This window comes from Zeugodacus cucurbitae, chromosome 6, assembly GCF_028554725.1.
Source record: "Zeugodacus cucurbitae isolate PBARC_wt_2022May chromosome 6, idZeuCucr1.2, whole genome shotgun sequence".
Classification (NCBI taxonomy): Eukaryota; Metazoa; Arthropoda; class Insecta; order Diptera; family Tephritidae; genus Zeugodacus; species Zeugodacus cucurbitae.
In genome coordinates, this window is record NC_071671.1 from 24987813 (window position 1) to 25002619 (window position 14807).

The window sequence follows — 14807 nt, forward strand, 5'->3', positions numbered from 1 at the left end:
TATAGCATAAATAAAATTTTAAAGACAACACGGAGTCAAAAAATAAATACACAGTTAAATATGTAGAAATATATTTATGAAATATTGGCAGTAACTGAATTTTATAAACAGAAAGCGTACTTACAACAGAAACAGAATTTGAAAACAGAAATTGAAATGTAAAAATTGTAACAAAAGGCGTTTGGAATCAAACCGGGGTAGTGAAAAGTATGTAAATATTTATTTCACTCGTTAGCTCAGGCGAATATCGCATTGGATAGAGCCAGAATATGATATGATTTTAGCTCTTGGTACCTGGAGTACAACGTTTAAAAGTAGATCTTCATCCTCTATTGAGCGTATTTGAGCTTTCCCGCCTCAATTCCATAAAATGAGGCTTGCAGTGATATCGGCCCTCACTAAGGTTAGTTTCCAAAGCTGCAATGATTCGATTAAGACGTAAGAACGTCAGGTTCATAACTGTAAACTCAATAATCCATTCTTATGTGCCGAAAGTATTCTTCAACAGAATTCCGCTCTAATTAATTTCTATTTTTTGCAATTCTTCTATACGCATCTCGACTATTGCTTCCACAGCAACTTTTCGTATGCAAACTATTGGCTCTTAATTCATTTTACTACGTCTTGATGCCGCAATTAAGATTACGTCAGCAGTAATTACGTTAGCTCATCGCGATTATTGGCATCGATGAGTCTTTTATTACGCGGAAGAATACAATAGCAATTGAACTGGCAGTTATCATAAAAATGGTTCAGTTAAATTGTGTGGAGAAATACCTACAAAGACGCCTCTTAAAATTTGACTGGCCAATTCTAAGTAAACAAAAAAGCTCAACAAAAAAACCCACACTGGTCCCACTGAAAGCTTCTTCCCCGAAGTTGATGATACCAGCATTTACTGCTCATCATGGTGTCTGAGTGGGCAATGTAGGAATGTGGTCTGAAGTGTTGCTGAGCTCTGTACTGAGCGTTGACCTTGATTGAAAGTGTGGGTCGCTGCTTTTGACGTGGCGTCACCTCCTTTACATTACTGCACAAATGAAGAGCACCGGCCACTTCAATTTCCATATTCAGAATAAATCAAGTGCGTATAACTAGTTCTGCAATAGTATTTTATGTTTTTTTAGTAATCATGACTTATCTATTTTCACGAATGTCTATTCTATTTATAATAACTGAATCATTTGTTATATGTGATGATTCCGTTACGCCGCATCAACTCTGTAAATTGAATAGTATTTAATGTATTTTTTTCGCCACTCTCTTTCTTGATACCTGATCGCGGTATGCTTTTCGCAACTGGTTCCAAATTAGTTGATGACGTAGAGTGTGCGATGGAATTTCAAACGCTCGTGGAATATTTTTGCTAGGTGAGAAGATTTATGGAGGGTATCGGAATTTTTAAGAGCCATGAAATTTATGCCATAAATAAATTAATCAAGAATCGTTTTTAAATTGTATGGAAATACTATGCTTCCTCAGACTGATGATTGGATAAGTAAAAAAAAAATATAAGAATATTTATATATTTAACATATCAGATAATATTATATATTTCGATCCACATGCTTTCTAACACGGTCCAGGAAATATTTATGACAGTAGAAATCTTTTTAGTACAAGTCACATTTGAGCTGGCAAAGCCAAATTCCCCTGCCCCTCAAAAAGCTTATAAAAAGCCATGAGTCATCTGATTTGTTGAGTTTAAACCATATTGTTCTGTTTACGTATTAAGAAGCAGAAGAGCTTAAACAAAAAATGGGCGAATCAGTTGGGTAAAACAACTAATATAGCTTTTAAGAACCGTTACAATTGATTTTAATTATAACAAAAGCTCAGAAAAGCACTTTTGGTTGCCACTTTTCCAAGTAAGGAGCTTGAAAAAATAGTGCTTTCTGTTATATTCTCGGCATCGAAGTAGTCGAATAGTGTTGCCAAGAAGGAGGAGTGGAGCCACGGAATTCCCAAAATTGAGTTGTAATACTAAACGATCTTATAGAGGAAAATATGGGATATTCCGACTTTGATCATCACTGATGTACTCCGCAGATACAATTGTTACCGCTTTTGGAATAACGGTTAATTCGAGTAGAACCGTATGTAGAACTGAAAAGTGGGTCTTAAGTACTGGAGTACATCACGGGATCATTGCAATACTCGTAAGAATATGGCTCAGGGGAAACTTTTACTTAACTTACTTAGTCTGGATAATAGTACCATGGTTAAACAGAGTAAATTTTCCAATCCTGAATTATATTAAACTTGTGTTAAAGAAGGTAGAACCAAATCTTCGGCACAGCCTGGATTCCATCCTTATTGTCAGAAACTCTTTTTTGGAGCTTATTCTATAGTGAGAGCAGCTGGATTACCGATAATTATTTTATATTTAAATATATGTATGGGATCTAGGTCGCCTCGGGTTCGATTGATTTGTAACAGTTACATACTTAAAGTAGACAAGCTAAGTATTTATGTATATATATATGTATATATATATATATATATGAAACCGAGTCCATAGTTAAAGCTGGTTCTGTGTCTTCTTCACTAAATATATGTATAACCAAACTATAATGCCTTTTTAGATCCTTTAAACCTCACCATCTCCAATACCCTATAGCTGTGGCACACATTACATTTTTTTCTTGATATGTGAGGTAAGGTGACTGAAAGATAGACTTCCAAAGACCGCCTGGATTTCCAAAAATATGACTATGAAGACATGCTGTAATGACGATTATCTCGACCCTACTTCTTGAGGAAAGAACTGTTTTCATGTGTTCGGACCATAGGGAGGGTGTGTTAGCTGAGTTATTATCATTAGTCATGCAAATATATGGTTGGTATCAAGCGGGGACTCATTGCACGCCTGACCTGTGTTTGATATGTCAGAGTATAGTGTGGACAAGAAGGAATTGAACCTGTTACAGTGGACAAGCACTAGTCGAAGTTAGGAAGCGAGAGTCACTCTTGTTTCGCTAGGCAACTCGAACTCTGTTATAGGCGATACTTCGACTTCAAGAACATCTTTCACTGTTTTGTGTTTCAAAGTTCATAGTCCTCAGAATGTACCTAGAAGTTGTCATAGTTCGTGTTAAATTTATTTCACTTTAATTATATACTATATATGCATGTTTCTACTCAAATGATTTATAATTAAAAGCTCATGTTAGAAAATTTCGTATACTATTATTAACTCATATCTTATCAGAAGATATTAAATTTGTCTTAAAAAGTGTTCGCACTAAGCAGCCAGAAGAACATCTGCTTAACAAAAACAACAATGCGATCAATCAAATAGGCGATTTGGCGTAGAATGTGAGAACACAAATCAACTTTGTCAAAAAAAACGCCATTCACTTCGAATTGCGGTTATTCCGTGGAAAAAAAGCATAAAAATAAAATAATAAAATCAAAAATATAAAAAATAAAAAACACCATAACAAACAAGAATAAAAAACATTATTGTTTTTGTAATAAAATTAGTAACAATAATAAAAAAGTAGGAAAAGAATTAACGATGACTGTGTTTCATCCAAAATCACATACATTCTATATAACTGTCGTGTGGCACTATGAGATTCTTTAAGAACCGTACTTAAGAAAACTAAACCAATACTTATACATATATCCCTTACTTTACATATGTATTCATATCTATGCTTGTTGTAGTCCATCCATTCTCTAGCGAGAACCAACCAACGCGTGACTGCCAAAATAAGACCACTTGAACACATTAACACAAAATAAAATCACCCAAAAATTAATGCAAATACATTCGAATTAAAAGTGGAAAAACATACATACGTTAACCGTTAATATTGTTGTTGTGCAACATACATACATACATATACGCAGATGTATTTGGAGTGTGGCAATGACTTCAATAACTGAGATATTTAACCGAATTGAATGGAAAAAAGGTGTTTGCCGTTGATGAGCAACGGCACGCAAATGCTGAATAATAACAACAATAACAACGCGTAGAAAACGTTGAACAGCAGTACAAAAACAAAAATTATAATTTACATATGTCAATTCGAGTGCTTCGCATTGCTTCCATCTCTGTAATTATGTCTCTTCAAGTTACTGCTTGCAGCTAGTTAAATGGCGAAGAAAAAATCGTAAAATCTTTTTAAGTTAAGCTATTAAGTAGACATTAAAAGATTTGTTGTTAAGCAGAGCTAACAAGTGGAAAAAAGTAATTGTTTTTTTATTATTGCATCGATCGACCTGGTTGAAGCTGGGGACTGAAGAAAGAGATGTTGTTAAGGTTACTTAGGGTCATGGTTTAAACTGTTTTATATCTAGATTTCCACTGACCCAGAACAGAAGTTTTCAAACTTCTATCGAACCATTTTTCAAAGAAGGCTTTAGAGTTCCATCTCCATCGGCCACATTATTTAAAAGAGCTCCTAAATACGCCACACGTGTAGATATGTTACTGAAAACATTATATACAGAAAACTCTAAAGATTTATAATTTTACTTACTTCATTTTTACTTAATGAACTCACTGTATTTCTAGAGATCAAATTTCTGTTTATTTTCTCGAATAGTAGTTTCTTGCATGCACTTAAGTTCTTTTGTTTAATTCAAAGCATCTCAGGATGGACTATACTAGTAAGTCAATCCTATAATTGTAACGAAGAATTTTTATTTTAAAGAAGTTATTCCTTGTCTTGTTCTTTTATCCCATTAATATAAAATTGAACTCAGAAACCACTTGCTAATCCAACACCAAGGTAATCCGGTAATTTTTAGATAAGTTTTTGGTTTGTTGGTGGTCCTAAAAGTTACGGTGATTACAGAAAGGCATGGATTCTTCAGCTGTCCTAATGTAAGGTTTCCGAGGAAGTTTCAGCATTAGTGCGGACTTATTACTGCATTGATACCCGAAATCTTCTCCAGCGGTCGTTAGATTTTTAATACAAATTTAGAAATTGGAGTGTCAGACCAATATTTTATGGAAATATTCAAAGGATACTTTAGAGGATGTTAGCTTTTATTTGAGTTTTAGCTGAACTGTCTTCAATTAAATTTGGAACAATAGAGAGGTTTTCTCGTTTTCTGATGACAAGCTCATTCGGCTTGGTTTACGAATAGTAGTATAGACTTCAAAGAACAATTCACAGAAATATCTATAACAAATCATGGAGAACGAACAATTTTACAACCATTAAAGGAGACTGCAATAACATATAGTTCAAAATGTTCACTTGTTAAAAGTTCTATGTAGACTGCTCAATTTTTGAGTAATTGTGGGGAAGATTTCGCAATGTCATAAACGATATGATTTCTCAAACTTGTAAACAAAGCTATCACCTCCTTTCGCTCATTACGTCACAAACTAATCCATATTTCTGTCAAACGTTCTCCAAACAAAGTAACGTAATGAAACTGTCCATTCTTAATATTTATTGCTATTAGATGCCCTGCGTTCCACCTAGGAACTTAGGAATAAAAAATATATATACATACATATATTGGATACTGCCAAGAGACTCTTGTGATTGACAATACGAAATAGATTTAGCTATCCAATATAGAATCTACTTACCCACTACAAAATTTATGAAATAGTGGTCTCGACATACCAAATTAGTCAAACTAGACCTACGACTCCAAAATTGACTGCTATATTGGCTACAGTTGACCTCCCTAATCACTTACCAAACCCAGCTGCCAAACTGAGGTGGTATGCATTAACTAATTAATGAACTCCTAGACATATTGAGCTAACAAACAAATATTAATAAAAATATTTTCAAAATTATCGATTTCCCACCAGTCTAAAACTTACCAGCCGCAAATTGTTGGCGTCCTACTTTCAAACAATTAAAGATTAATGAAAACCAGCCAAAAACATATGCCGTTTTTTTCTGCACCGCCCTCGGTTTTTAAATTAAGACATTTGATTATTCCCATCAATAAGCCGCAGTGTTGCTTGTGAACGCATTCAATGCATTAAGAGTTTGTAAAAGCAACCCGAGTTGAGTTGGCACAAAACGCAACTGGTTGTTTGTTATCACAACAAACGTATGATAATTGTGGCCGAAAAGCATTTGAAATGCAACTTCTGTTTGTACATTTGTCACCGGCTTGGAGTGCGCGTGACGCTGCAGCGCAGTAGGAGTATTCACAAATGAGTGTACCCGAAAGTGATTTGAGAGTACATTTTTGGTATTTTTTTTATAGATTGATGAATAATTACCGCATAAAACTCCGGGCTCTTTCCGGTTACGTAGAACCAGTTGTGGCGGGGACGGAGCCTCTTTACGTTTGTTTTTTGCTTGGTAACTAACGAACTTCTTTTTCCAGGCATATGCTATATATTATATTTTACCAGGCAGGTATACTTCTATTTGAATGGATTTTTAACTCTGTGATAAACACTCATACTAATATGGACCCGACATGTTTTACTAAATACAAAATTATCTATTATAACTAATTCATATAAGGCTCAATGCCTAAAATGCGCCCTTATGTACTAACTTTTTTCATAGAACATGTACATATATTCCGTTACCTAATAGAGTAAATATATTAGACCGTTAAGTCTGACTAAGCGATCTCTTCTGTAGAACATATATATAATCGAAGAACTACATTCATTTAAATAACCTATTACTCTCAGATAGATCGTTCCTCACTATAAAGATAAAACACTTTGACTTCCTGACTTCTATGTGTCCTGGCCTCTTTGTAAACCAAGAATATGACAATGAAAGCTGTTCTCACATTCAATAAGTTCTGATGACGCATTCATAAAAGCTATGGATATGTTGTTTAACTGATATCTGGTTCATAAATAGCAGCTCGTCTTTCGGCTTTCTCCTACAAACAACAGTATACCAGTGACTGTCTAGGGTCAAAGAAAGTTGAGCTTTTCAAAACAAAATCAAGGATTCCATGGTGTGTTTTCGAACAGATATGCTTTTGAATTAGTCCAGAAAGGTTATATAATGGATTTCTGAATTATTATGTGTCGATGGAGTTTATTTAGTTGAAATATGGTAGGTCTTCAAACTTCTTTTAGTCAAATACTTCAATTATTATTATCAAAGAACTTCTCGGTATACGTTCGAGGTACATTCATATGTTTGGTGGTAGATTTTATCGCCAGATTATAAGGTCCGTGAAGCTTTACTAAAACTTTTGACTAGATAAAGCTTTTAATTCGGTGTTTTATTAAATGTTAATCGTAAGACCCTAAATATAGTCAAGATTTTGGATTGCTCCGGACCTGGTACAAGGGTCTGAGACTTGTTATTTGTTGAAATAATAAGTAGAGACTAATGAGTTTATGATGACATCTTCTTTATTGTTTTCCAAGTTGAACTTGTGGAACACTATACTGAATATTTTTTGAATACGTCAAACGATGAAAGCAAACATATGTTCTCTCTTAACAAGTCATTTTTTCCTACACTTGTGATCGTGAATACCTCTCTTGTATAAATTACCGCTCAAGCCGAAAAACACTTTAGTCTCAACGCTTGTGGACTTCACATTGTTGTTGCTACCACTTGCCGCTGCTTTGTCTGCTTCTTCAGCGGCTAGCAACACCACTACCGATGCTGCCGCTATTAATTGATTTGTTGTTAGTTTATATTTGAATTAGTTTACTTTTTAATTTTGTTTGTTTATTTTTGTTGTTGTTGTGTTTTTGTATATTTTTTTTGTTTGTTTTAATTGCTGTTTGTTTATTTTTGTTGTTTCATGTACGTTTTGCTTGCTTGCTTGTTGTGTCTTCGGATGTTATTGTTGTTGCCTCTTTTGACATTTACTTCTTCTTCACCGTCTTCTTCGTGTTCTTCATTTCGTTCGATTTCGACGGGGTCGCATGCCACTGCCGGCCATCAGCGTTGGCTCTGACCACATACATATGTATAAATAACAAAGTAACTTTGTGGCTCATCATCATTTGTGTATTCGATCTCCTCGAGTGTGTGTTAAGCTCGTCTCAAAAATCAAATAATAAACAAATTATTTACTGGCCTTTAAAAGCGAGCAGCTAATTCGATTTTGCCACTGCAGTTAACACTAACTAAATAAAAATACCGTAAAAATGGTAGGTGCTGCCTTTTGGATATAATTTGAAAATATTTTTTACGGTGTTGTTGAGGTCATTTGGTGCATGGAGAATGCAACGGAAGTGTTTTGCGCTGCCAGAATTAATGGATTAAAAAATATAAAAGTAAAAACAGAATTATTTGAAAAGAGTGATTTTCTGCAAAAGTGTTGTTGAAAAATACAAAATAATTAAAAAACAAAAATCAAAAATCAAAAATGCAAAAATATATTTCGAAAATAAAAATATAATATTTCGAAAATTAAAAATCCTTACACCGAAATTTTGTTATCCTTCGAGTGAAACTTGAAAAGTTTTTGTCGAAAAAAATTTAAAAAAATTCACAAATCCTCAAAAAAAATTTGAAATCCTAAAATAGTAAAATAAGTCATCTTGCAAAGCCAAACAAAAAAACAGGTTCTCCCAAAAATTCTGGAACGATCATCCCTGAAATAATCTGCATACCAAAGTTAAGCGTGTCTGCAATTCAACGTTGATTTAAGGCTGAACTTGTTTGATAACTTTTACTTGTTTATCCCATAAAAAACGAGTCTTCCGCACGTTTGACATAAGCTTTAATTAGTTTCGCAGCCTTATAGTCTGTTCTTCCACTCTTCTTTTACTTGGAAACAGAACATATGTATTATTAATGGTGTGTCGTGCTCGCTTAACCATTCCTAATTATGTAAATTTTTAATTTGAACATTTCTCATAAATGTTGTTTCATAATACCACTTTGACTTTCGAAAAGTGTGTCCGAGACTATAAAATGAAATTTGAAGACCAAGTCAAACTCGTTTGACAATTTGAAGGCTTTTGAGTGAAGGGCATAGGTTTGGAAATTTTTCGAAAAGTGTTGAATACGTGTATATTTTGAATATTAATAGTATCTTAAAAAATCACATTCTTACTCACTCTTATGATTAAAGCGCCGTAAGGACAAAGTTCTTTATGCCGACATTAAGCACGAACTTGAGCTTTTTCAAGCTTTCGACATTCCAAAGACATTAGTCTAGTCTAGCTAGTTGAATAAGGAATAGAATTAACCTTACTAGAAGCTCTTAAAAGTAGTTCATACTTTCAGGCATAAAAAGTAGTATTTTTTTTTTTAAATATTCTTTGGAAAGCTTTTGGACACAGGAATAACTTTTTATGCATGCGTATTTCCATTGAAAAACCTTTTCATATGAAAGCTCACGTAAAGCTTCTATTTTGCAATTTTGAAATAAAAATAAGTTTTTTGAAAAGTTTTTATATAAGAAAGCTCTTTAAATTACGTTATTCTTTTGAATTTCGAATTATTCCAATTTTTGTAAAAAAACTGAAAATGATAGCTATTTTTGTTCAAAAACTTTTTTCTTCCATGAAGGCTCTACAAAGTTATGCACTTATTCATATTTGAGTTGATTGAAAGGAAACTAATTTTTCCTTAAGATTACGAAAATATTATTAAACCACTTTTTGGAAGAAATATTTTTAAGCTTTCACAACATCACAACAAAAAAATCACGGGCTAAAAACGCTACCTAAATGCTTTCTATATCAACTTAAAAACACCGTAAAAAGGATTATTAATTGTTATCCGCATTTATATTATTATGTCTATTAATTTTCAACACACTTTCCCCCCACTTCATTTCGACCACTTTCAGAAATTCATCATCTTAGCTTTCGCCATAATCGGTTGCGCCACCGCCCAATTCGACTCGGCCACACAAGGACCCAACCCACAGGATATCGCCACACCCGAACCCGAGTACATCGACATCGATGAACCACTGCCCGCCCCAGCCGCCGCCCCCATTGTAGCCCAACCTCGTCCCAGCTTCATTCCAGCTCCACGTCCCGTTGCACAACCCATTCCAATTGCGGCGCCCTCCTTCATTCGCGCACCTACCCAATCGTACCTGCCACCCGGCCACAGCCACGCACAAGGCGGTCATGTCTTCAGCCCACAAAGCGGCTACCAATACAGACAAGTGCGCAGACGTTTCGTCCATCGTCGCCGTTATTAGAGCGTTGCACAAATTGTTAACCGTTAGAGTTGCAGCGAAAGCAGACAACAAATAATCACAACAACGATACGTTAACGGATGTACATATCTACGACTTTCATTAATTATTTAAAATATTATTAATTTGTAAGTAAAAAAAAAGTGAAAAATGTTGAATTTTCCAATTCGCATTGGTTGAAAATATACAAAAAAATGTTAAAATTATAAAAACCAAATTTAAACAAATCCGTCATTAGCTGCAAGGCCATAGAATGTTCGTACAAACAACAAATGAAAATAATATATATTTTATATATTTATATTAAGCAAAGAAAAGGCACAAACACAAATACATAATACATATTAATGTAAATACATACACCAATACATGCGTGTGTGTGTTAGTTCACTACGATAGACTCAATTGCTCAGGTACTACAGGTACAGGTACTGCACTACATGCAGACAAACAAGGAAGGAAGGAGCTAGAAGAGAAAGCAAACAGTGGAGGCAGCTGAATTAAATAATCATTCAATTTGGTTTTCATGAAAGGAAATTGCCTTTAATTAAGGGAGCTCCAATCGAGTACGCTGTGTCTAAAATAATTTTTAGCTTTTTAATTTGTATGTTTGTATGTTTTTATTTAGTGTCATTGTTATATCAGGCCTAAATAAAGTATTTGTAGTACCTATGTACATATATATGTTTAAAATTACAATATTACAAAAACTGTGTTTTATTTCATTTATTTATTTTACAAAATTGGAAGAGGAGAACAATTACAAGGTGGTAAATAATTTTTTTTAACATAAAACAAATAAAAAAGTATTAATAACAATTTTTCATTATTTTTTGCTTGACTATTTAAATTAGTTTCTAATTTTTTTTTTATTATTTGCCATTTTTTAATTTACTATTATTTTATTCAAAAATTAGAACTAGTTTTTACATTTTTTAATTTAAAATGTTTGTGATATTTATTTTAAATAAGAATTATTTTTCTATCCCTTTTCCACTATATTATAAAAAAAATTATTATATTTTATTACTTTGTCGCAAATTCTCACAATTTGCACTGTGTTTTTTATATTGTAATACACTTGTTATTATTGTATTAGAATATAAATACAATTTTAAAATTATTTTAAATATCTGCTATTTTAATTTTCTTTGAATACATTTCTCAATTTTTCCAAATTTTTATAAAAATCTACTGGAAATATCATATAAATTGTATTTCGAAAAACTGTAAATACAAAGTAATTATTATTATAAAAAATACATTATTATCAAAAAAAAGAAGAAATATAAATTTGTAAGTATCTACTTCTTTATTTAAAAATATTGAAACAAATTATTCTTTTAAATACAATATATTTTCAACTGAATTTTCCCATTTATGTTGAAATTTTATATATTTTTTTTATTTTAATCCTTTTTATAATTTATCTGTTCCCTAAATAATTATTTTTTTATTTCAATAAATCTTTTTTTTTTTGGTTTTGTTAACATTTAAAAAATAATTTTCAAAAATTTAGTTACATAAACTACTAACTTTATAATTATGACAAAAAATAAAATATAAACAAAAATATATTAAATATTGGAAAATAATACTGCAAAAAATGTCATAGCGAATTGATTTAATAAATGTAACAAAATTATGAATAAACAAGTTTGAATATGAAAATATATATATATATATATATATATTAAATATTGAGAAAAAAGGAATTGAAAAAAGAACTATTAATTTAAAAATCTCCTTAAAAATAATCTTAATTGGAGACAGTTTAATTTTGATACAAAAAATATTAAAACATTTTTAAAGTTAAATTAAATTAAGAGAAAATTATAAACAGATTTAAATATTTAAAAAAATTGTTATCGTTTTTTTCCTAAGTTTAGATCGAAAAATATTTTTATTTTAATGCGGTTATAAAAAGTTACCAAAAATATTTCCAAAAATTTAAATTAGAATATAAGCTCAAAAAATAGCAAGGCTAAGTTGGCACAAGTTTTTTTCCTCTCTTCTTCCAAAAACTAGTCTAGACTAGAGGCCTGAAAAATTGGCTTTAAAATATCAATAATACAACAAAAACATAATATGCAAATGAAATTATAGGCAAATAAAAATCGCATAATCTATGCAGAGCCATTAAACAAAAAAAAAAAAAAACAAAAAATACGTAAATGTGTAAGAAATCAGATTTGAAATAACAAAAACAAAATTAAAGGAAGAAAAAAACAATAAAACACATACCTTTAAGTATAGCAAAACTTCAATAGTAAATGTTAACTAATTTGAAATTTAACGCATATTTGTTGGGTCTGCAACAAAAATCTCACGAAAGATGCTGTGCTCATGCTAAAAAAATTTACAAACTATACATATTTACTAGGCTTGACAAAACGAGTTGGCAGCAAAATCTTGAACAAATCATAGTCTCTAAAAATTAGCCTACATATATACATACAGACAGTTGTTCTACTGAAGACACTTTAGTTTTTAAGAAATTTATTCAGAAAACCTTTTACCAAACTACCTTTAGCGCAGCACTTCCTACAACAAAAACACATGACAATATACTACAACAAAGTTCAATAGGCGAGATAAAAAATAAATTTATTAAAAACAAATATTCAAAGCAAAGCATGAAAAACAGCGTTTTGTAGACACATAATCCAAAACACGGTATAATACACCGTTTACACACATTCAAATGTGTATATACGGGTATAAATGGCGCGCTTGATAGTCTCAAACGTTAATTTATTAGCCGCATACTCAGCGTAGATCTGCATTAAGAGCGCGCTCATCTGCACGCTGTGGCATGGTCGGTTCATCTTCGTCGTCCAATTAGCCGAACTTAATAACCGGAATAGTTGAACCTTCAGTTTTTGGCCGAAAATTAAATCATAGCTAATAGTGTCTTCGAAGATTAGTGCATTTTTTGTTGCCAATTTTTTTTTGTTTTCGTTAATTTATGTGGTAAAATAATTTAAATTTATCTAGTCGCATCATTTGTGACCTATCAGTTGTCAATAAGCATATGGCAATCTACATTCACTAAGAAACCGGTTACTGTTTTCGGTAATGATAAATAAATATTTGATACCAGGTGATATAAATACGTTATTAATAAGAAGAAGTTGATTAGTTGCGAATATTTCTCTTCTAATTTTGGTTCGATTGTAATCCAATTTAGTTTGAGTCCAAAAAGCTTACTTCCACAAGTTCATAATTACTGACGTCATAACCTTTTTTACTAAAATTTTTCAGCTTACAAGACAGCTTTCTCTTAACCCTTGGCCTTAAAATCGACACCAATTAAAGAATTATATTGTTTTACTGAAAACAAATATCAATGTTGCCAACATTTAGGATAACATTAAATAGTGAAATTGAAGTTAAGATTGTATAACAAAGTTCTTTACCATTTCTATTAACAAGATACAACTTCATATTTCTATTATATTCAAAATCAACTATTCAAAACAAAATATTTTATAAGAATTCCTAAATCAATATTTCATTTATATATTCAAATATAAATGATTTATTAATTATTTTCTAAATATATTTATTTTATATTCTCTGATAAAATCATTACAATATTCTTAAAAAATACAACATTAACCGAAAATATTGAATAGAGTCGAGTTTCGAAATAGAGTTACCAACTAACGCAAAATAGAAAACTCAAAATATTATAAAAATAATTTGTTTAATCAAGCCTTCCGTAAATTATTTGAAAAATTCTAAATTTTGTTATATTTAAAACTAGTATATTTTTATAAAATATTAATTTGTTTAAGTTGGGTATGTTTTTTAAATAAATAATTATGAAGTACAATATGCCTAAATATAATAGTGTTGCCGCCTCTCAAAAATTTTTAAACTGAAATGTTATGTAAAAATATTTTTTTTATGCCAGCTAAATTGTTTAAGTAGGTAATCGAAGTATCTTGAGTTCGAGACAGTTGTTTAAATAAATAATGGCAAAGTCATTCATTTGGACATACATATTTTGTATAGAGTTGCCATCTATCGAAATAAATACCTAAAGTAGGGTTGTTTCACTTTTTTATAATTTATATTTAATTAAAATGCAGAAGAAAATGCTTATATTTCACTCTTCTATTAAATAAAAATCGAAATAAGGGCTAACAGTAAAATATATAACATTTTTCCAAAACCCTCACAAACGCACTATCACACAATACAGACCTTATGCGTCTATAAATACCTTTGTAGAAAACGTAAAGTTGTGTGAAATATGTCCAAATTTTAGTTATACATATGTGTATGTATATGTATGCATGTATGCATGAATTGGTGAACGTGTTGAATTTTATAATACCGTTGAATGCTTCAAAGCATCGAAAACCGTTGAGTGACAGTTTATTTTATGGGTCACGCCCGCCATTTCCACACATGCCTATGCACACGCGGCTATAAGCCCGAAACTTGATAACAGAAAATATGTTGACGATGTTACGGAGTTGGTGTGTCAAAAAAAAAAACATCAACAATAACAACAAAATACATTTCAGGTGTTTTTGCAAACAAAAATGTGGCAACGACAAATCAAAGTGAATGAACAAGTGAAACTTCGCAAAAGTTTAGCAGGCATAGACGAAAAACAACCCAAACATGGACCGTTGGACCAGCTGAACGGCCGATCGGCTGACAGTCACCCCTGCATGCAATCGCGGTGGACCAAATGTTGAAA

At 31.7% G+C, this 14807-nt stretch overlaps 1 protein-coding gene across 1 annotated transcript; it reads left to right on the forward strand.

The window, feature by feature from the left end:
- Positions 1–7915: 7915 nt before the first annotated feature.
- On the forward strand, positions 7916–10800 carry LOC105210668 (cyclin-dependent kinase inhibitor 1C). Its single transcript, XM_011181759.3, has 2 exons — positions 7916–8077; positions 9730–10800. Exons 1-2 carry the CDS (start codon positions 8075–8077, stop codon positions 10090–10092), a joined length of 366 nt encoding a protein of 121 aa, XP_011180061.1. The 5' UTR covers positions 7916–8074; the 3' UTR covers positions 10093–10800.
- Positions 10801–14807: the final 4007 nt, after the last annotated feature.